Source organism: Polypterus senegalus, chromosome 6, assembly GCF_016835505.1.
Source record: "Polypterus senegalus isolate Bchr_013 chromosome 6, ASM1683550v1, whole genome shotgun sequence".
NCBI lineage: Eukaryota > Metazoa > Chordata > Cladistia > Polypteriformes > Polypteridae > Polypterus > Polypterus senegalus.
In genome coordinates this window covers 80,456,861-80,480,171 of record NC_053159.1, presented here as the reverse complement: position 1 = coordinate 80,480,171, position 23,311 = coordinate 80,456,861, and the positions used below count along the sequence as shown (strand labels likewise).

Genomic DNA, 23,311 nt, shown 5'->3' with positions numbered 1-23,311 from the left:
GAGAACAAAAAGCAAATCTCTGACACGCATGCATGACAACAACAACAAACTTGGTTTCACTTTTGATGTTGTAATCTTTAAAATCAAACTTAATTTAGCCAAAATAATATGAAAACTAATTGAATTCTTCAGATTCTATTTCTTGTTTATCCATGTGTATATCTTGTGCTTACTTGATAAAAGTAGCCATGGGCTTTGTACTGTTTCTTTTTTGTCATATTCAGCAGATCCCCCAGAATGGGAGCACTGACAGAGTGAGTGCAGTGCAATAGTTTAAGCTCCTTAAATTTAAAGTGATCTATTTTATTTGGAGAAATCATTTTCTGAACACATTATCTGTGAGAAGTATAAGCATACATATCTCACAACAGTGTGCATGTTTGAATGTAGGGAAATGATTAATCAGATGAAATAAGAAAGGAGTCAAGTTTGTGCAGTCTGGTTTAGTGTATTTAGACATGTTCAGACCACCTTAATTTAATATAAGTTGTAAATGAGAAGAATTGAGTGAAATAACTGGTGCACAAAAAGGAAGAATTAAAATGAAGGTAAACTGAATCAGAAGGGATGGTGATTTAATGAGATCTGAGCACATTTTCATATAAATAGAGACCCTAAGCCGCCTTCTAGGAGTTTTTGGGATGTTAGATATTGATCTGAAAAAGTGAATATGATGCTTAAAAAAGACATTTCTGGCATATACTATGGAAGTGATGAACTCTAGCTGTAGCAGATAACTAGTTGTCATTTCAAAATGTCCATTTTATATTCTTTACACTGTAAATAAATTAAAATTGAGTTTGTAAATTTAGGATATTTTTAGTTCTGGAATTAGTATAGTTTAATTAGTATAATTATTTTTTGTTAAGTTTTTTCTTTTTGCTTCAATATAGACAATACAGTCTTTCAATGTATTATAGCTGTTAGAAGTACTTCCTACTGCATGTCACCAAAATACCACATATCTGTCACATACTATTTTTGTGTTGTTTTTTATTGATATCAGTCTAGAAAAAGAAGTAGGTTTTATTTGCTCTGGGGAAGCCTTGTTTCTCATGTAAGTGAGATTTACCCTACAAAAAAAAAAAAAGCTTTTAGCAGATTCTAAAATTCTTGTGCATGCTCATATTATATCTGTTTAAGTCCAGGTGAAACAACAACACAGTGTGTACACTGTGTGTGTGTGTGTGTGTGTTGTGGACATGCACTTTGGCAGGCACATTCCACAGGAGTGTCCTCATGTTTGTGCGTCTTGAAGCAGTAAAGAATGTTTTCATTAGGAGGGGCCTGCCATCAGTGGGAAAGGCTGCGGACAGTTGGAATGTAGGCCCCAAGGGTTTCTTTTTTTTTTTTTCATAACTGGGTACTGTTTATATCTGTTTATGCCAGCTACTCAGTGACCAGTAAATCATGTCACATGTTTCTACATTTTCTCATTTAACAATGTCGTCAAAAGCAGAAATGTTACCTCTGAGTTAAGCTTTTAAATAATTCCACCTTTAAAGCTTTACATATGAAATATACAGTATGTGCTTGACTATTGATTATGTGGTGTTTTGTGCTGCTGGCATTACAGCTTTTAGAGACTGTGTTTTAATAACTGACATAGTTGCTGACTGTATGGGGTTTAAGCGTTTTGTCCACAGCCATTTATATATTCTTTTTGATTCTCTGGTCTAATCCAAAATATTTGCTTATAAGGTTAACTAATATGTCAGAACCAGTCTGTTAATATGTCTGCAGTAGTGTTACCTGCTGTGGTGTCCCTGTATGGATTTCTACCAATTTTTTGACTTTTATGATATTGGTATTTTATTGTTTTGCAGTCTGTTTGAAAAATATGATTGTTTTAATCACAGCATTTAAATGGCCTATAAGCATAATAGCAGAACAGGCAACGTTTTTACCACAGAGCACTTAGATCCCAGGTTGTCAGTTGTGATACCGTTTGTGTGGAGTGCTTTCCTCCAGGTACTCCAGTTCATAGAGAAATTAACTATGTCCACTGTGATCTTGGGTGAGTACATGTCCATACCCTATATTTAACATTGGAAACACCATTCATTTTTTCAGTTCTAAAACCACCAAGGCTATGCCAAGTGGTATCTTGAGTCTTTTTCTTCTCACTAATGGCCCAATTGCTCAGCATAAGGATCGCATATCCCAACTATCCTAGCTCCAAAATAAAAAATGTAGACTAACCAACAAAAAGATATCAAAAATTAATTGTATGTAAAAATTCATTTCTTGGCAAACAGGCTTCTACTATTAAAATGTCAGTATACCTCTGCCAAAAAAAAAATTAGCAAGGCATGCTATTGCTCGGCATAAAACAAAATTTTCGCATTTATTTTAAAAAGCAAAATAACATATTCAGATAAGAACATAAAATAAATGAATTTCTCGTTTTGCCGGAGAAAGGTTCAACAGGTTATATCTTTACAGTCATTCTACTTGTGGTCACATGGAATCTTTCCCCAAATATGGAATATCATTTAGCTTATACAGTGCATCCGGAAGGTATTCACAGCGCATCACTTTTTCCACATTTTGTTGTTACAGCCTTATTGCAAAATGGATTAAATTCATTTTTTTCCTCAGAATTCCACACACAACACCCCATAATGACAATGTGAAAAAAGTTTACTTGAGGTTTTTGCAAATTTATTAAAAATAAAAAAACTGACAAATCACATGTACATAAGTATTCACAGCCTTTGCTCAATACTTTTTCGATGCACCTTTGTCAGCAATTACAGCCTCAAGTCTTTTTGAATATGATGCCACAAGCTTGGCACACCTATCCTTGGCCAGTTTCGCCCATTCCTCTTTGCAGCACCTCTCAAGCTCCATCAGGTTGGATGGGAAGCGTCGGTGCACAGCCATTTTCATGTTCAATCGGATTCAAGTCTGGGCTCTGGCTGGGCCACTCAAGGACATTCACAGAGTTGTCCTGAAGCCACTCCTTTGATATCTTGGCTGTGTGCTTAGGGTCGTTGACCTGTTGAAAGATAAACCGTCGCCCCAGTCCAAGGTCAAGAGCGCTCTGGAGCAGGTTTTCATCCAGGATGTCTCTGTGCATTGCTGCAGTCATCTTTCCCTTTATCCTGACTAGTCTCCCAGTTCCTGCCACTGAAAAACATCCCCACAGCATGATGCTGCCACCACCGTGCTTCACTGTAGGGATAGTTTTGGTCCGGTGATGAGCGGTGCCTGGTTTCCTCCAAACGTGACGCCTGGCATTCACACCAAAGAGTTCTATCTTTGTCACATCAGACCAGAGAATTTTTTTTCTCATGGTCTGAGAGTCCTTCAGGTGCCTTTTGGCAAACTCGAGGTGGGCTGCCATGTGCCTTTTACTAAGGAGTGGCATCCGTCTGGCCACTCTACCATACAGGCCTGATTGGCGGATTGCTACAGAGATGGTTATCCTTCTGGAAGGTTCTCCTCTCTCCACAGAGGACCTCTGGAGCTCTGACAGAGTGAACATTGGGTTCTTGGTTACCTCCCTGACTAGGGCCCTTCTCCCCGGATCGCTCAGTTTCAATGGCTGGCCAGCTCTAGGAAGAGTCCTGGTGGTTTCGAACTTCTTCCACTTACGGATGATGGAGGCCATTGTGCTCATTGGGACATTCAAAGCAGCAGAAATTTTTCTGTAACCTTCCCCAGATTTGTGACTCGAGACAATCCTGTCTTGGAGGTCTACAGACAATTCCCTTGACTTCATGCTTGGTTTGTGTTCTGACATGAACTGTCAACTGTGGGACCTTATATAGACAGGTGTGTGCCTTTCCAAATCATGTCCAATCAACTGAATTTACCACAGGTGGACTCCAATTAAGCTGCAGAAACATCTCAAGGATGATCAGGGGAAACAGGATGCACCTCAGCTCAATTGTGAGCTTCATGGTAAAGGCTGTGAATACTTATATACATGTGCTTTCTCAATATTTTTATTTTTAATAAATTTGCAAATATCTCAAGTAAACTTTTTTCACATTGTCATTATGGGGTGTTGCGTGTAGAATTCTGAGGAAAAAACTGAATTTAATCCATTTTGGAATAAGGCTGTAACATAACAAAATGTGGAAAAAGTGGATGCGCTGTGAATACTTTCTGGATGCACTGTACTTACTGTTTATTTCAGCAGCAATTCAATGCCTGACAGTGCTTGCAATTGTGTACTTGTTGTTCAGAATTTTGTGAAAAATATAACAATGCAATTTCAGTGTGACTGTTTTTTCTGTGATTATTATGTAGAGAGAGAAAGAGAAACGGTAGTCCATGTTTTGATAGCACATACAGTAACTTCGATCACAACAGCTAGATAGGATTTTTAGAGGTGAAAACAATATGCAAATACAGTCAATGAGTGCTGAAGGAGAGACAGCAATCCACACATGGGTACCAATGTTTAATGATGTTGCTAGTGGCAGAAATAGGGGACCTTTAGAGATTTAAAAACACAATACCAATTGGCATCAGCTATGGCGCTTCTAGTTAACTGGCATCTATTACTACCAATGCTGACTCCTGCTTTAGGGATCCCGCATTAGAAGAACAGGGTTCAGGAAATGGCTCCATCAGGCTACATTCTTCATAATGTCTTGGGAGTGCATTCCAGTAGTTAATGACTTTCATGAACTTAAGTGATTACTCTTCAGAACAGAGGAGAAAAAGCTATGCCCTTAAAAAAAAAAAAAAAAATCACATTAAACTTTTACATTTTCTCACATTCCACTTAGTATGTCTTGATTCATTGTATAACTTTCTAACTGCACACATTAGCATGCAAACCATACCACTGTACATGTGTCTTAAGTAAACTGTGGGCATAAAAAAAGTATGTAAATATGTAAAGGTTATGTTTGTATCAATCCATTCTATGAGCACAATTTTTCAATTATAGAGCTACAAGCAGAAGAGCGTACAAATTAGAATCTAATCTAAACTATACCTGTTTTTCAGGGCTCAATAACTTTTATATAAACCACACAAATCAAGCTCAAAATCATAGAAATTCGAGTTAGCAGTGCTAACCCAATGACACCAAGCTTTCATTGCTAATACAGTGTATATTACATTATTCATACATAAATAAATATATACATTTTATAAAAATGAAATAGGGAAAACTGCAATGTTTAGCCTGTACTCGAGATGCTATAATTCTGTTGGTACTGCATATTATGACTTAGATTGTAAAGTTCTTTAAGAGGGGCTTACAAGATTTTTATTTTTCAGAAGATTTGTCACTCTGTGGGAGTTAAGCTTCAGTGTTGTATGTATTCTTCTAATAATTGAAATGCAAAATATGATCTAAGCACTATGATCTATATAAACAATTTTCTATTTGAACCACTTTATTTAAACATATGTAAACAGCAGTTGGTTTCATCATATTATTTATTTAACCTAATTTGTGTGCAGATTTATTTATCTTGCATTTTTTTCTTCACATAAAAAATACTGCACAGGCTAGGATGGTTTGATAAAGAAGGATGAATGTTTGAATTAAAAGTGATGCTCTTGGAATACCTTCTTAAACTCTTTAAATTGGATTAATACAATGTCATATTATATATACTTCCTTTTATACTGTATTTTTCTTTTTTTTTTTTTTTTTGCTTTTGGAGCAGAATGTTCACAATCATTATTGTACTCGTAAATATTTTTTGCAGGTTTACTACATAATACTGTTTTTTTTAGAGACCTTTGAACATGAACATACATGAACATGACAGTAAAAAAAATGATATTGGCATAACCTTTATTTATAGAAGTTTCAGAAAGAAATGCTTGAATCACTCTTCAGTCAAAACAAGCACATCAGTTTGAAAGTATGGAAAATGTTGCCACAGTCATTTAGGTTTGGGAATATTTTATCTCAGTGATAGAGATGGACAAGATATATGCATTTTTTTCAAAGTTTATGAGCAGATGTACAGATAAAGTACATGACGACTACTCTTAGTATATGTCTAAACAAGCTTTAAATAATGTAATTGCTCTTTCATGACACTTTATTTCTTTGAAAAAATAATCTCAATATGTCCTTAAATCCTATTAAACACTACTTTCTTGTTCAGTCACCTACAAATCTCTGTTTCATTTAGTCATTTAGCTGGAGCAGGTAAATGTGATTTACAAGAAGCTTTGCACATCCTTTACTATACAGCAGACCTATAAACGATAAACCAATTTTGAGAACAATCTGGTAGAACAGAATAAATATTACTTTGTTACAAGGAAGCAATTTTATTCATTAGAGGATGCAGGAACATTGTGTTTCTTAGTTTAAACCTTGTAGAAATGGATACAGAACTCTTTCATCTAAATATATTAACACAGATTTAGATAAAATGATATGCATTTGCCTCCATTTTATTAGATTACATTGATTTTGGTTCCATGTAGGGCATAATCTCTTTTTAATAAATGCTCATTACTTCCATTTCTAATTATTACCTCACTATCTTATTTGATTTTTTTATGTCAGTTTTTTTTTAATAAACTCAGTCAAGGATGATAGTATACAGTAAAAAGCTTGATAAATATGCCTTTGTGGAAAAATGTTTGTATTTTATTATTATTAGTAAGAATTATTTGTGATTTCCACTTTTTTCATTCCAGTTTTTGAACAGATGAACATAACACTAAATTGTGATTTCATGTTTCCTAGCAATTCAAAATTGGTTTAGTACACATTTTTTCTTTAATATGTGATAGGAAGGTACAATATTTTTTCAGCAGTAGCAAAACATATACCTACCCTGGATTTTTCAGGAGTCCGTCGCAGGACATAGGAAAGTGCCAACCTATTGTATTATAGCAGGTCTGTGGCTTAGCAATGTGGAGCCCATTTTAATAAATAAATAATTTGTTTAGCTAGGTCTCCGTAGGTGTACATGTGAGCGCAGCTGTCACAGGTTGGTGAGATAACTGGAGCGAGATATACCTGTATGTTAGGGTGCAGTGTGTCTCAATTGCTTTATTGGCTTCCTGCAGAACATGATTGAGACATTGTGCCCATGGTGGCGTAAAAGGAAGAGCCAACATGGAAAAATGGAAGAACATAGACTGGCAAGTAAGTGAGAGGAGAAAAGAATGACAGAAGTAAAAAGAAGACAACAAAAATTGGTTTGCTCTAAATTTTAGTTAGTGCAACCCCAGCGGGCAGCAACAATTTATGCCCTCACCCCAGGTAACTCTGAATTCCAGTGCTAGTTTTTGTCATTTTCAAACCTGCTTAATCCAGACCAGGTTTGTGGTGTTGGGTGGTGGTGGTTGGAGCCTGTCCCAGGCAGCATTGGGCACAAGGCAGGAATAAACCCTGGACAAGGCACCAGTGCATTGCAGGGCGAGCACATATGCACACGCTAGGGCCCACCTAGTGTTGCCAATTCATCTAGCCTGCATGTCTTTAGGAGGAATCCAAAGCACCTGTAGGAAACCCATGCAGACAAGGGAAGGACATGCAAACTGCGTGCAGGCAGGACCCAGGACATGCACACTGGTCTCTCAACTGCAAGTTAGCAGCGCGAACACTATGCCACCATCATACATCTGTGCTGGCTGATTACTTTGGATGTTTTGTGGGCAAGCATATAACAAAGAACACTATAATTGTGAGAATTATAATGATGATAATTTTGAGCAGCAAGAAAACATTTTTTTCTCTTCTCCAACCATTCTACCCTGCCTGCACTCTCTTTTTCACCTCTCTTCCACAATCCCTATTACTCTATACTGTTGATCTCAATTATTTAAACTCATCCACCTTCGCCAACTCTCCTCCCTGCATCCTCACCATTCTTCTGACCTCCCTCTCATTTACACTCATGTATTCGGTCTTTTTCCTACTGACCTTCATTCCTCTCCTCTCTAGAACATATCTCCACCTCTCCAGGGTCTCCTCCACCTGCTCCCTACTGTCGCTACAGATCACAATGTCATCAGCAAACATCATGGTCCACGGGGACTCCTGTCTAATCTCGTCTGCCAACCTGTCCATCACCATTGCAACCTGTTCATCACCATTGCAAATAAGAATGGTCTCAGAGCCAATCCCTGATGTAATTCCACCTCCACATTGAATGCATCTGTCACTCCTACCACAGACCTCACCACTGTCACACTTCCCTCATACATATCCTGTACAACTCTGCCACTCCCGACTTCCTCATAAAATACCACAGCTCCTCTCAAGGCACCCTGTCATATGCTTTCTCCAGGCCCACAAAGACAAAATGCAACTCCTTCTGTCCTTCTCTGAACTTCTCCATCAACATCCTCAGAGCAAACATCGCATCTGTGGTGCTCATACTTGACATGAAACAATACTGCTGCTCACTAATCATCACCTCACTTCTTAACTTATCTTCCACTACTCTTTCCCATTACTTCATGCTATGGCTCATCAATTTTCTTTCCCTGTAGTTATTACAGTCCTGCACATCCCCCTTATTCTTAAATATAGGCATCAGTACACTTCTTATCCATTCCTCAGGCATCTTCTCACTTTCCAAGATTCCATTAAACAATCTGGTTAAAAACTCCAGTACCAACTCTCCTAATCTGGACATGTCTCCCTCTTCTTCTTCTCCTTCGGCCAACAGTAGCCCAATTTCCACCAGCACCCTGTTGGCTAACAGCACTAGTGGCAGTCGTCGTTAACCTGAGGCTTGACCGATCCAGTATTGGAATTTGTATTGTTGTCCACATATTGATTTGGCAAAATTTTACACCAGATGCCCTTCCTAACGTAACCCTCCCCATTTATCCGGGCTTGGGACCGGCACGAAGAAACACACAGATTTGTGCATCCCCTGTGACTGGGTTAAAACCAATGTAAACCAATAATATCTGTTCATTATATAAAGTCATGAGTTTCTAAAGAAACATTGGCTTTGAGCATTCTTACATCTGTTTTTGAGTATGATTTTGTTTTAACTTCAAATGTAATATAAATCCTTTACCTTAATGTCTTATTGTGTTTGGACTGTTTTTTGACTACCCATTTGTGATGATTGCAGTTGCCTTCTGTGTATTCAATTTTTATTTTATTTTAAAAGGGTACAGGTGCTACCGTCAGTTGATTGATAGCTCATGCCTATTGTCATGCCCCTTCTTCTTTACAGTCTTTGAGCCCAAGAATACTTACTAAACTAATTCTTGTCTCCCATTTCAAGCAGCTTCATATTTCATTTTTAAAAGAAATACAGAATACTGTAAAGGTGATGTAGATTAAATGTTTAATCTGTTTAGACTTGGCTTGGTTAAAATCATAACAAAAACAAAAGTGACAAGATAAATGCAAATAATTTTTTAAATATACAATTCTTGCCACTATTTTAGGACACTACACACAATGATTTTATTTATATTTAATTACCCAACCTTTTTTGCTTCTGTTTTGGAGGCCATTTATAATGCACAAGGCAGATTTTCCAGTTGTGTGGTATAATCTGACTTGGTACCCAACCCTTCTTGCCTGAAGTCACAGGGCAAGATTTTCAGCAGGAAATAAGAGCCTTTGTTCACCATGGCTAAGATTAATTCCAGTACATTTGTGGTTTGGAAAATACAGGCTATGGGCGGTTTGTTGGTCTGACCCCTGCATGCTTGCCCGACTCTTGTAGTAATATGTACTTACTGGATTTTTTTGTTAATTTATACAGATGCCATGAGAGTAGAAAAGGATGATTTTTTTTCTGTACAAACCCATATTTGTTCAAATAAGTTTCTTATAGCACGTTTATCCAAAACCTTTGAACTTTGTCTTAAAATATTCAGAATAAAATACAAGTTGTAAGAGTTTAGTTTCCATATACATTATTGCTCCAATTGTTGAGTTATTGTAAAAAAAGTATTTATCCCAGTATCTGATGTTCAACTTTATACAGTGAACAGTATCAAGACTTAAGCCAATATATTATTTTAAATAAATATGACCCCAAGTGTAAACTGTGATACTTTTTTTAACTTATTTAAAAAAGGTTATAGAATCCCAGCACCCTGTAATATAATGGGGGGCTAATAACTGATTTAGTTTAACACTAGAATTAACACAGAATAAGATCACTCCTTCTGGTGCACAATGTCTATGCAGCACAGAGAAAAAATTCAGTGCAACAGGATCAACACACATGTACTGTGCAAGGCATGCATGGGGCCACTGTGAAAAGAAGAGTGTTCATAGCTCATATTGCAGAGGAACTTCGTCATTGCATCTTACTAGAAAAAGCATTGGAAAAAGAAAATGAGGCTGCAACATCGACACGCTTCTGTTCCAAGACAGCCACTTCCCCAGTAAAGTAAACTGGGTCATTGTAAAGTGCCCTTTCAATGTAATAGAAACCACGGCATAGAGAAAAGTGTGCGCATTGCAACAGGTACACACTTCGTCAATGTACGAAAGAAAGTTCTTGCAGCACGGAGAAAATATATGGGACATTGGGTATAAATTTATGGTACTTGTAAAAGTTAGCTTTTTTCAGTTTTATTCTCTCAATGATGATCACGCTCTAACACACCCCACCCCCCCCAGCTTATGCTGATCTGACTCTAAGTAACAGCGCCATCGTAAATTCACATCCGATCTGACGCTGTTCATTTTCAAATAATATTGCATTAGTGCGATGATGTTTTCTGACTGGTACTATTCAAGTCATAAAATGATTTCTTCAAAATGTCACATATACCTACGTCTGTGTTTTTTTTTGTTTTTGTTTTTTTTTTGACATCATACACCGTAAGGTACATACTAATTCTGTGTGAGCAGGAACACTTAATAAAACTGAATAAAAAAAAATAAAGTGATGGTGAGATACGAAGAAGGCAGATTCACCAGCGTTTGTGTGTCAGCTTTTATCCCTTCAGATCAGAGAATGTCCAGTTCCATTGTCTCAAAACACTACTCACATCTACAGTTACTCCCACTTTCAAATAAAAACTAACAGCGTCAGATCCCTAGGGCAGTAGTATGTATCGTGATCGTGAGTGACAGAATAAAAGTGAAAAAAAAGGTAACTTTTACAATTATAGTACTATAAATGTACTCCGTCTGTTACAGACGCAAACCAAATGTATGTGTGTACTGTATGATATTAACAATAAGAGCAGCTCACTACTGAAAACGGTAAATATAGGAGACAGTGGGGATCAAACCGGTGGCCCCTTGATTACAAGTCAGCAAATCTTACCGCTATGCCATGGAAGCTGTTGTATCATCATTGAACCTTTTGTGAAAGTGTTTATTTGATCTTTGGACTTCAGGCTTCACACTTCACATAGTTTTATGCCTACATTTTGTAACATTTATTACTAAAATATGAAAAAGTTTCTGTTTTAACAATGTGTTTACACATATTACTGTAGAAACGGAACACACATGAAATGCATGTGTTCCAAATAACAATCTATTCCACTCTAAAACTCCAGCAGTTCACTCCCAGATAATCAAACAAGGCATGAGCTGGGAGAACTTAGTGAACGTTCTGCGACGGTAGGGGATGGAATAGCAGGCTGCTTGTCTTAATCAGCACATTTACAGGACAAAAGATGGTGGCGGAGAGGTGCGAACGGATTTAAGGTGGGCTGGATTTACAAGTTTTCTTGTAGGCTTTGGTAATTCTAGTGTTAAAAAACTGCCATCACACACATCCTGTAGTTATTGATCACGTCTCAAAACTGTGAGAGAATGTTTATCCACTACTACTTACAGAATTACTTGAGATCATTAACATTTGCTGACTTTGGCCATAGGTTTCATTTTTCATTTTCCAAAACTCAACTTTTCTTTATTCTACCTTGCTAATGGAAACTTGCTTGTGTATTTCAAGTAGCTGTCTTGCTGCACGACCCAGCTGCTCTTTTAATTTTGTCCATAGATGTTCTGTTACATCTGATTGTTTCCTAGCGCTTTATGCAGCAAAATACATTTAAAACGCCATACTATCATCAACATGTTGGTATGAGATTTTTGCCATGTAATACGTATACTTTTTTTTCCTTCCAGACAAAAGTTCAAACTTATTGTTCAGTGGTTCAAGTTCCAGTTTATTAGAATGGCTGCATAGTAGTAATGCAAATAGTATAATAAAATTCTTCCTTGAATGTCTCCTCAGAGACAGTAATAGATTGTATGATAGATAGATTGTATAATAGATAGTATAGATTTCACACACACACATACATATATGGTGACCAGCAGACAGAAAAAAGCAAAGCAGCAGAAATTGTTGATGTTCCAACCTAGTAGCCCTATTTAATGTGCAATCTAAACTAAAAAGCAAAAGGGTGCCCTGCAGCATAACAAAAAAAAGACTTCTGGCCTGAAAATCAGTTATCTATTTCTTTCTCTCTCTCTCTCCATTCTCGCATGGTAGCTGGATTCAGTATCAAATGCTATGAATGAGACACCACCTTCCAGGGCTGTCCGGTTTTATGGCATCCCATTTGGAAGGGGTAGGGCTTGATCTAAGCATCACAGCCGTGGTTGAGTGCCCACACTGGGCATCACCTTGGAGCTGTGGGTGAAAGAGAACATACTGTTAGTAAAAGAAATACACAGTGTTTTATATGTTACAAATGAGGGTTTTGTTTGTCTGTTTAGTTACCTTACGATCTGTGGATATAAATTCTGCCCTTAAATCTACTGGTGCAAGTTCCAATGAATCCTGTATCTTTTGACAGAAGGAAGGAGTGAGGAGCAGCTGTGCGGGATAGCTAAGGTCTTTAATAAGACTGGTTGTCTTTTTTTAAAGGAAATGAGTGTTGTATATGTCCTAAACAAAGAGCAGTAGTGGTAATATTTTGTGCAATGATTTTGAACTGAGCCAATGCTGTATCAGAATGTTTTATACAGTGGCTAATGAAGATTGACTCTGTGTTCCTGTTGGAAGCAGTGATATGGAGAAATATGCATTTTCCTCGAACATCTGAGGAATTAGAGGCCTTGGTAAAACTTCCTGACAGTAGCTAAAGTGTCTACATTTTGTCAGTGCTGGTCACTCTAAGAAATTTAAAGCTGTTCTCACTCTCAACAGTATCACTTCCAATTTAAATAGAAGTGTGGTTAGCTTTCTGCTAAGGTCTTGAGGTCTATGGCCAGCCCCTTGGTTTCATTAACATTAAGGGTGAGTTTCTTTGCATGGCACCACTGGTTCAGCAGGTAAACATCTCCTCTGTAAGCTTTCTCAACATTGTTTGAGATCAAGCTTATGATGGTGGTGTCATCAGGTTAGGAAGTCCAAGATCCAATTTAATATGGTGGAGCAAAGTCTGAAATTAAAGATTTTTGTAGTTACAGTAGGATGCAAAAGTTTGGGCAAACCTTGTTAATAGTCATTATTTTCCTGTATAAATCATTGGTTGTTACGATAAAAAATGTCAGTTAAATATATCATATAGGAGACACACACAGTGATATCTGAGAAGTGAAATGAAGTTTATTGGATTTACAGAAAGTGTGCAATAATTGTTCAAATAAAATCAGGCAGGTGCATAAATTTGGGCACCAAAAAAAAAAGAAATGAAATCAATATTTAGTAGATCCGCCTTTTGCAGAAATTACAGCCTCTAAATGCTTCTTGTAGGTTCCAATGAGAGTCTGGATTGTGGTTGAAGGTATTTTGGACCATTCCTCTTTACAAAACATCTCTAGTTCATTCAGGTTTGATGGCTTCCGAGCATGGACAGCTCTCTTTAATTCACACCACAGATTTTCAATTATATTCAGGTCTGGGGACTGAGATGGCCATTCCAGAATGTTGTACTTGTTCCTCTGCATGAATGCCTTAATGGATTTTGAGCAGTGTTTCGGGTCGTTGTCCTGTTGAAAGATCCAGCCCCGGCGCAGCTTCAGCTTTATCACTGATTCCTGGACATTGGTCTCCAGAATCTGCTGATACTGAGTGGAATCCATGCGTCCCTCAACTTTGACAAGATTCCCAGTCCCTGCACTGGCCACACAGCCCCACAGCATGATGGAACCACCACCATATTTTACTGTAGGTAGGAGGTGTTTTTCTTGGAATGTTGTGTTCTTTTTCCTCCATGCATAACGCGCCTTGTTATGCCCAAATAACTCAATTTTTGTTTCATCAGTCCACAGCACCTTATTCCAAAATGAAGCTGGCTTGTCCAAATGTGCTTGAGCATACCTCAAGTGGCTCTGTTTGTGCTGTGGGCGGAGAAAAGGCTTCCTGTGCATCACTCTCGCATACAGCATCTCCTTGTGTAAAGTGCGCTGAATGGTTGAAGGATGCAAAGTGACTCCATCTGCTGCAAGATGATGTTGTAGGTCTTTGGTGCTGGTCTGTAGGTTGACTCTGACTGTTCTCACCATTTGTCGCTTCTGTCTATCCGAAATCTTTCTTGGTCTGCCACTTCGAGCCTTAACTTGAACTGAGCCTGTGGTCTTCCATTTCCTCAATATGTTCCTAACTGTGGAAACAGACAGCTTAAATCTCTGGGACAGCTTTCTGTATCCTTCCCCTAAACCATGATGGTGAACAATCTTTGTCTTCAGGTCAATTGAGAGTTGTTTTGCTACTCTTAAGGGAAAATTAAAGGAGGAGGGAAACTTACAATTGACCCCCTTAAATACTCTTTCTCTTCTCTTTTCCCTACAGATTTTATTTTTTCTCCAGCCGTCTGGAGTTTTTGTGTTTTTTCTGTCCCCCCTGGTTATTGAACCTTACTCTTATTCGATGTTAATTAATGTTGATTTGTTTTGTTTTATAATTGTGTCTTTTATTTTTCTATTCTTTAATATGTAAAGCACTTTGAGCTACTGTTTGTATGAAAATGTGCTATATAAATAAATGTTGTTGTTGTTGTTGTTTCTCATTATAGGATTCACCTGTGTATGTAGGTCAGGGGTCACTGAGCTTACCAAGCCAATTTGAATTCCAATAATTAGTTCTAAAAGTTTTGGAATCAATAAAATGACAACGGTGCCCAAATTTATGCACCTGCCTGATTTTGTTTGAACAATTATTGCATACTTTCTGTAAATCCAATAAACTTCATTTCACTTCTCCAATATCACTGTGTGTCTCTCCAATATGATATATTTAACTGACATTTTTTATCGTAACAACCAACGATTTATACAGGAAAATAATGACTATTAACAAGGCTGCCCAAACTTTTGCATCCCACTGTATCTTTGTTGGTACAACAGTGTCAAATGCTGAGCTGTGTAACCAGGATTCTGCAATAACAATTATTTTTCACAGGTGCCAGGATGGTATAGAGCAATAGGGATCTCTTGAGAGGTATACAAGCTGGAGATAAGCATAAATATTGTATTCTGTTTAAGGTGTACCAGCAATAGTCTCTCAAAGCAATTCTTCACACCCAGAGTCTAGGTATATGGATAATTATTGTCCTTTTGACGCAAATGGGAACAGCAGATTATTTAAGTGAAATATTGAAGATATCACTGAAAACTCCAGCTAATTGGACATTGATTTCTTTGAATGAGTAGTATGAAAAGTATTTATATCACGATATTAAATAATAAATGTTCCTTATTGTAAGGATTATTTACTTATCAAAAAATTTGTATTTAGGATTTTCTAGCTTAGTTTAAGAAATCTTGTCATTGACAGATATTTTTGCTAACTAAAAGCAAAATAAATCCCATTTAAAGTTTTTTTTTTTTTTTGATTATCATATTAGGTTTTTACTTTGTAGTCCATAAGCATCTCTAGTCCCTGCCAGAGTTTAATTCAACTCTGATCCTGATAATTAGCCACTTTGATTGTTTTCAGAGTTTATCTGCATTTCTTGTATGTTCCAGTGTTCTATCCGGTTAAAGTTATGTGCGTATTATGTTTTATTGCTTTTGGTCATTTTCAATGATTATTTTTTGTGTTATCTCTTCTGATTCCATATGTGATTTTTTATAATGTGGTATTGTCTGTTTAAATGCAATTATTTTTCCAAGCCCCAAGAGGTGGGACCACCCTGATATCGCCACTCCTGGGCACTCAGTCTAGCTATGTAAGTAAGCTTAAAAGGCCTGGGAATTGGGAATCATTGATTTGTTGGATTTTTTTTAAGCCCTGCTTTTCCTTGTTGAATTTTCCAGTGTTTATGAATTTTTGCTACTGTTTAAAGTTTTCTGATTATTTTTTTGTCTTGGAAGACATTTGCTTAGAATTGTCTTTTAGGCAACTCCACTGGGCCATTTTTTGCTCTTTTGAGGTTTTCTTTGAATTTACAAAAACATTCTTTGTTTGCCCTTTCTGCACAAGCCAAGGGTTTATGGTTGTCCTTCCTCTTGAGTGGTTTTCCCTTTATTTTGGGTCGAATATAGTTGTTTTTGATAGCTGCCAATATTTTTCACCTGCTCCAGCTGAAAACTGCAGGTTGTCTGAGCTGACAAGATCAGGTTTTGGCCTGCTCCTTACCTTTTTGGGGTGTCTCATTTATTTTGCCTTGGAGAAAACTCCATTTCATGACAGTTTCCATATCATTTTGTTTTGGTGCATTGGTTCATGCCTTCAGTAAATTATTGATATCAAACATGATCTATGGTTTCTTACAGATCAGTTTCATGGAACACAGTAGTCCACACATCTTTTGATGAATTATGCTGCAACTTTTGCGCACTCATCCAGATCTGATGAAGAGTCTCTATACATTTCTCAGTTTACGCAATCAAAACAGTCTTGTGGGCTTTTTGTTTCTTTAATTCAGTACTGAACTAGTTTTCTTGCATACTTCAAATGGTCTAGTCTCTATTTGCAAGTTGACAGCATGAGCATTAAACACTTATCTGACTGTCCAAAGTAGGGGCAAAGTAACTATGTATGAGCATTCCTTGTGTTGCAGGTGACATGCTGTGTTGATATATTAGGGTAGACATTCCATAAATGTATATATTGTGCCAAGCAGAACATTCCATTAGATTATTGCTCTTGTGGTTAAACTACTTGTATTTCAAGTTAAGTACTCTTATTCTTACCATTGATCAGTTCTAACTACCCTGATACTCTGAAATGAATTTGCAGTTTTGACAGTATCTGTCTGCTGGTGAAGTCACAAATATCTACAGTGTCCAACTGTACTTAAACAATATGTCTCCAGCTCTTGCTTGTTTGAGACCCATAGCATGAAAAGTGATCTTGTAATCCTGTACAGAGCGATAGATATTCCTATTCTTCTGAAAGTGTTGAAGAATTTCTTTTGATCATGGCATAATTTGCCTCAAGAATCTATGTTTGGGACCAACTTTAATTTGATGAAAAGAGACAAAGATTTAAACTGCAATGCTGAATGAAAGGAGATGAACTTGAAAACCAAGCAATTTATTGACCCCAGTTTATTCTGTGAATTTAAGTTTTTCTAGGATGGTGTAGTTTAAAATTATGTGGCTGATTTCATTCCACATCAAACAATTAATATACATGCTGGATAATACTATAGTTTTTTCTTTTAGACTCTGCCTTATATATTATTATAATTCAGCAAAACACTCCTTTTAATTCCCTGTGGAAAATATGTAACAATAAAGACAATAAGACCTATCCTCCCTTATGATCATGTGTGGCGATTAATGATCAGGGAAGTAAGAGCAGAGATAGAAGAAGAAGAAGAAAACTTCTTGCATGTAAGAAACTTGGGAGTAATGACCTGTTTCATGATTAGCCCATGCAAGTAGGAATTTCAGTGTACTCTGTATCACACATGTGACAATAATGCTATATACATCTCCTATTTGACAATAATGCAATATACATCTGCTATTTGAAGGTGTAGCACTCCTGTAAACAAGATGAATATAAAATGAAGTGGCAGAAAGAAGGGCTGGTCTGCCTTTCATTTGTTGAAGATATTTGTCTGATTTAGTTCCATTGCCTCATGTGCACTGTATATGAGACTGAATTAAAGAGGTTGCACAGGTCTAGGTATGCATGTGCTGTATCGGAGTTTGGTGCAATACCTTTAGCACTGCTCAGTAATAGCATTGGTTCAGAGAATAAAACTTTCATCTTGAATTGAACTGGGTTCTACTTTAATGCTTTTTTTTCAGTATTGTGTAAAAAGCAAATTTGCATTATTTATAAAATTAAAAAAGGGAATATAAAATCTATTTATAAAACATGCAAACTTGACTAGCTCACTCGCGCATGCAAAAACAGTATTTCCCATTTAGCTGAAAAACTGAAATTTAATAGGGCATTTAGATATTTCAGTATTTAGGGTTCCCCCCAATAGAAAAAAACTAAACACTCAAATATGCTTTAACTGATTTAACTGGAATTTAGTCACGTTATAGACAAAAAGAAAATTAGCCTGCCCATATTTTTTTTATTAGTCAAATCAATATTTGTTGATAACAATGCTGTACCAAGTAAGCTATTGTAAAGTCCCATATCCTTCTTTCAGCTGAGGGATCAGAAGGAATAGAGAAATGGGGCTGTAGCTTTATGAAAATGATGGCTGCTACCAGAAGCTAAGTGGAGGGTCGAAAGTTTGGTAAAGCTCGAAGAATATATGCTAAGCATGCTATACTACCTATTCTGTGGGTTTCTTCTTAATCCTTGCAATGAGGTCGAATACATATAAATTTGAAGGGAGGATGGGGTTATTGTCCATCTTGAATAAGCAAGCTCTCTTAGATTTTTGATTGTGCTTGTATATATAAATACTTTGAAAAACAGGTGGAGCAAGGGCATCCCTTGGTGGTGAAATATGTGCAATATTGCCAAGAACAGGGGTGTTCCCTTTTACGTCCGACTGTGATGTGCAACAATGCTCTGGTTAACAAATCAAAAACGGAAAAGTGTTAGTACAGCATACCGGTCCACATCAGGCCTTGGAAACAACACAAATCCAGATATCCAGTTTAAACACTTAGAAAGTTTTGTAAACTGATTCTTCACAGACGGAACATAGAAAGGGTGATTGTGCATAGTTCACAGTATTATTTCTTTTCCCCCTTTCTTTTGTGTCCTATGCATACAATTTTTACAGATCATTTCAGGGGCCACATAAATGTGTAGCCTGTAAACATCAGTGGTGTGTGTAATATGTTAAAGTAAACCATGATTGAGCGTATATTATATTATTTATTGTGTATTTCTTTATATCTAAACCCTCCTAAACTTTATAAAGGTACTTGATTACAGATTTAAGAGTTACATTGAAATCTGTGCTATAGGCTAAAATTATATTTATACTTCAAATTTCTACTAATTACCGATTTGGCTTCAAAAGAATACAGTTTCCAGTTCCATTATGTTTTCCAGTGACCATCAATTAAAGGTCAGTCACTAGGAAAAGCAAGAACTGATGTCTGCTCAAGTAATTTTGGATGACAAATTGGACTGGACTGCCAATACTGATGCTCTATGTAAGAAAGGTCAGAGCTGACTATACTTTCTGAGAAGGTTGGCATCCTTCAACATCTGCAAAAAGATGCTGCAGATGTTCTACCAGACGGTTGTGGCGAGTGCCCTCTTCTACGCGGTGGTGTGCTGGGGAGGCAGTATAAAGATGAAAGACGCCTCACGCCTGGACAAACCTGTTGGTTTTTTTTTGTATCAGTATACTGGATGCTGGATTATGTGAATTTCCCCTTGGGATTAATAATCTATCTATCTATCTATCTATCTATCTATCTATCTATCTATCTATCTATCTATCTATCTATCTATCTATCTATCTATCTATCTATCTATCTATCTATCTATCTATCTAATTTACATAGTGGACATTTGTACATAGCATATTCAAGAGTAATGCGCTTCAGTGAGATAATATTAGATCCTGATATATATCTATATATAATATAGAATTTATATATAACACTAAAACTGATTAAACATTTTGCAAATGTATCAGTAGTCGTATGCATCTTTTAATTCATACAGTTTTAAAAGTGAATTGGTTAGACAATTGAGAGGAGTATATAGATGGATCTCAGATTGAGTTTTTGTTTCTGTCACAAGCTGTTCCCACATGACATTTTATACTTTGCAAACACATGTAAACAAACCATAGCTCGCTTTGCAATGTAACTTCACAGATTCCTGAAGCCTATCTTATAAATAATTATAATTCTTGCTTGATGGAAAAAGATCGCACATGACAGTGAGTAGGTATTTGGCAAATTCCCCATTAAGTAAACATTTCTGTATATGGTATACTGTGAAGAGAATTTAGACTTCTAGCTGACTGCACTTCCTCAGTTTTAAAGACATATCTCAGACAGATATAACAATGGATTAATCAAATGAAGACAGTATTCATTAGATTTCTGTATAAAAAATTACTTTTTTCAATCTTAAAATTGTTGTACTTTTTTGTGCATTCTTAGTTGGAAGTATGACAATTTTTATCTTTAGCTACATTATATTATAAACTTTGTTTTGGCAATTTTTCTTATCTCTGCCTCTGGTACTCCTAAACTTTAACCTGTTACTGTCACTGTCTTATTATTTTTTCTTAGTAAAATAAAATGTGATGCAAGTTAAACATTTTAATGTCTAACTGTTTCTGTTTAAGAAACAGCTAAGATGATTTAGTCACTGCTGGACTGAATAAAATTATGAGCTGTTCTCAATATTTAATTACAAAATGATGATGTCCTGCCACTCTGGAAAATTTCAATGACTGCCTTTGCTGTTGCATCCATCCATTAGTTCAGGGTCACTGGACAATGCCTTGCTTTATATTCTATGGCTTTCCAAGTGATTCTGATGGTATCTCTCCTCTTGTTTGTTTATTTCAATGTATTACTTGTTGTATTGTGTTTTATTGCGTTTTATTGTATTTATTTTATTTATATTATTTTTATGTTTTATTGTAAAAGCACATTTTTATTGTAAAACACTTTGGCTTCACCATTACTGATTTTGTTTTAAATGTGTGTTATAAATAAATTGACATTGACTTTTGTCAAACAGAATGCTTTGATTACACGTACAATAAAGATAGTCAAACTTTAAAAAGAGTAATTTTTACATTTACTAAGGAAGGACATTGTAAGTAAGTTAGAGCAAGTTTTACTGAAATCTAGCATGGAAAATAGATGTGGTGAAGTAACTGGCTCATAATCGATTAAGTAATTGAGTCGAACCATTTAGTTTGGTTTCAATAACTTAGTATCTAGACATATGTTGGATAAAGTATTTCCTCTAGGTGGCACTGAACACAAACTGAATATAAAGACAAGTTCCCAGAACTTACAATTAAAGGTTTGTCATTTGCGTTGAAATGGATTATATCAGTGAAAATGGGATTTAATTGGAGACGGGCAAAGTAAAAAGGCAGCTTTTAAAGTATGTGAAAGAGCTACACCACCTAACACTTCATTTAGTACAACTAAACAGATGATACTCTATAAATTATTCTGGTGTGTAGTATGTCACACATTTACAAGTGCATATTGAACAAAGAATTAAAATAAAAAATAGTCTCTTTTGTTGGTTACACAACTCTCTTTATATAATTTTTAAACCTTAGATATGGCATTTAAAAGCGTAATAGTCTCTGAAGAGGGATCATCTTATTTGATGCATTTATCATATTCATCATCACAATTTACTTCCTTTTTCAGCTTCCAAGCAGCTACAGGTATGCATTACAAGTGATTCTTAGTCATGAGGACAAAACTGTCCTTTTGTTTATAATTAGTTTCTATGCAAGTTGTCAGTTTATGCCTCAATGTTAAGTTTACAAATTTAATACCGAGTGTTTATCGCAGGAGAAAACATGGGTGAATTAGCTGTTCCACTATATGAGACCTTATTTGTTCCTGTGTTACCAGAAAAAAATTTAAAACAGGCTATTCAACCCAACAAAGCTAACTAATTCATGCCACCTAATTACTCCAAAATAAATTCAAGTTGAGTTCTGAAGGATCCTAAAGTCCTTCTCTCCATCACACTACTTGGTAGCTTATTCCAAGTGAGAATGGCTGTCAATTTAAAGAAACACTTTGTAACATTATTTGTGCAAAATTTACCCTTAACAACTAAACAATTAACAGTTGTGTCCCCATGTTCTTGCTAAACACATTTTAAAGTAACAGCACTGTACTAAATTCTTAATTTTAAATACTTCAATCATGTCATCTCATACTCTCCATTTGCTTAAACTTAAAATCTTCAACTCCTCTAAATTTTCCACCAAACTCATATTTTGCAGTCCAGAGAATAGCAACTAGGCTAATTCCAGGACTTTTTCTAGTACTACTATGTCTTTTTGTAGCCCAGAGACCATAACTGAGCACAGTACTCTGGGAGAGGCATCGGCAGTGTAAAGGTTAAACAAAAATGAAATGGCTTAACACTCAAGAAATACATTTTAACAATTTATATCTTACAAGGTTGTTTGGCATTAAAACTGGTAACCATAATGTTTCTCCAGGAATGTTTAAGAAACAGAGCTCCAGGTGATTAAATCTTAAAGTATGGTCATGTTTCACTAGCTCAAAAGATCACTGACATCTTGTAAAGTGGTATTATTTTCATAAGAATATCTGAGTTGAGTGGCTCAGTGGAGCAGAGGGTAAGACCACTGGTTCAAAGGTTCAGGCACCTGGGTTTTATTTGTGTTTTCATCAAAGCTTGTTTGGAGCTTTAACATTCCTCTTGAATCTCAGGTTTTCCTTTATGTTAAAATGACATGCATATGAGTTGAACTTGTATTTTTAAATTTGGCCTAGTGTAAGCAAAATATCTGGATAAAGGTATCCTCCAAAGGACCACAGGCTTGATTTAGCCTTACTCACCATGTAACCATAATAGGCTCTGGTTCTTTAGGATCTTACAATAGAAAAAGTATGAGTGGGGAAATAGATGGTTACTGCATCTAATATTATGAGATGGGCTTCTCCACAACCTTGCTGTGGATAACCAGGTTAAGAAAATGAATGGACATATTTTACTATTTTTTTTTGTAGTTTTATTAGGTTGTATGTATCAAAATAGAAACTTGTCTTTAAATCTGTTTTTCTGGAGTTGGAAAATGCACATTTGATGTATATGCATGTTACTTTTACTACTAATAACAATTATGCTGCACTCTCCCTATTTACTGTTTTTCTTTCTAAATTTGGTTTATTTTCTTTTTTTACCCACAGCCTCCAAGTAATGATGTCACAGTGAAGCATGTAGACACAATGGTAAGTTATCATCCTAAAAAAACTGTAAGCTTTATTTCTGACAGTTTCTCTACACCTCATTTTAAGCGTACCCTACAGTAGACTGATGTTCCATCTTGGATGTGTACCCAGTGCCAAGTACCAAGGTAGATACCAATTCACCGCAATCTTGAATCTGAATAA

At 36.2% G+C, this 23,311-nt stretch overlaps 1 protein-coding gene across 9 annotated transcripts in view; it reads left to right on the top strand.

Moving 5' to 3' along the window:
- The window catches only part of LOC120531205 (tensin-like), an 801,530-nt gene that overhangs the window by 546,752 nt on the left and 231,467 nt on the right, over positions 1-23,311 (top strand). For all 9 annotated transcript variants that reach the window (XM_039756405.1, XM_039756402.1, XM_039756406.1 and 6 more), the window contains one exon: positions 23,108-23,149. In XM_039756405.1, the coding sequence (XP_039612339.1) occupies positions 23,108-23,149 (42 nt within the window). The remainder of the gene's footprint in view (positions 1-23,107; positions 23,150-23,311) is intronic.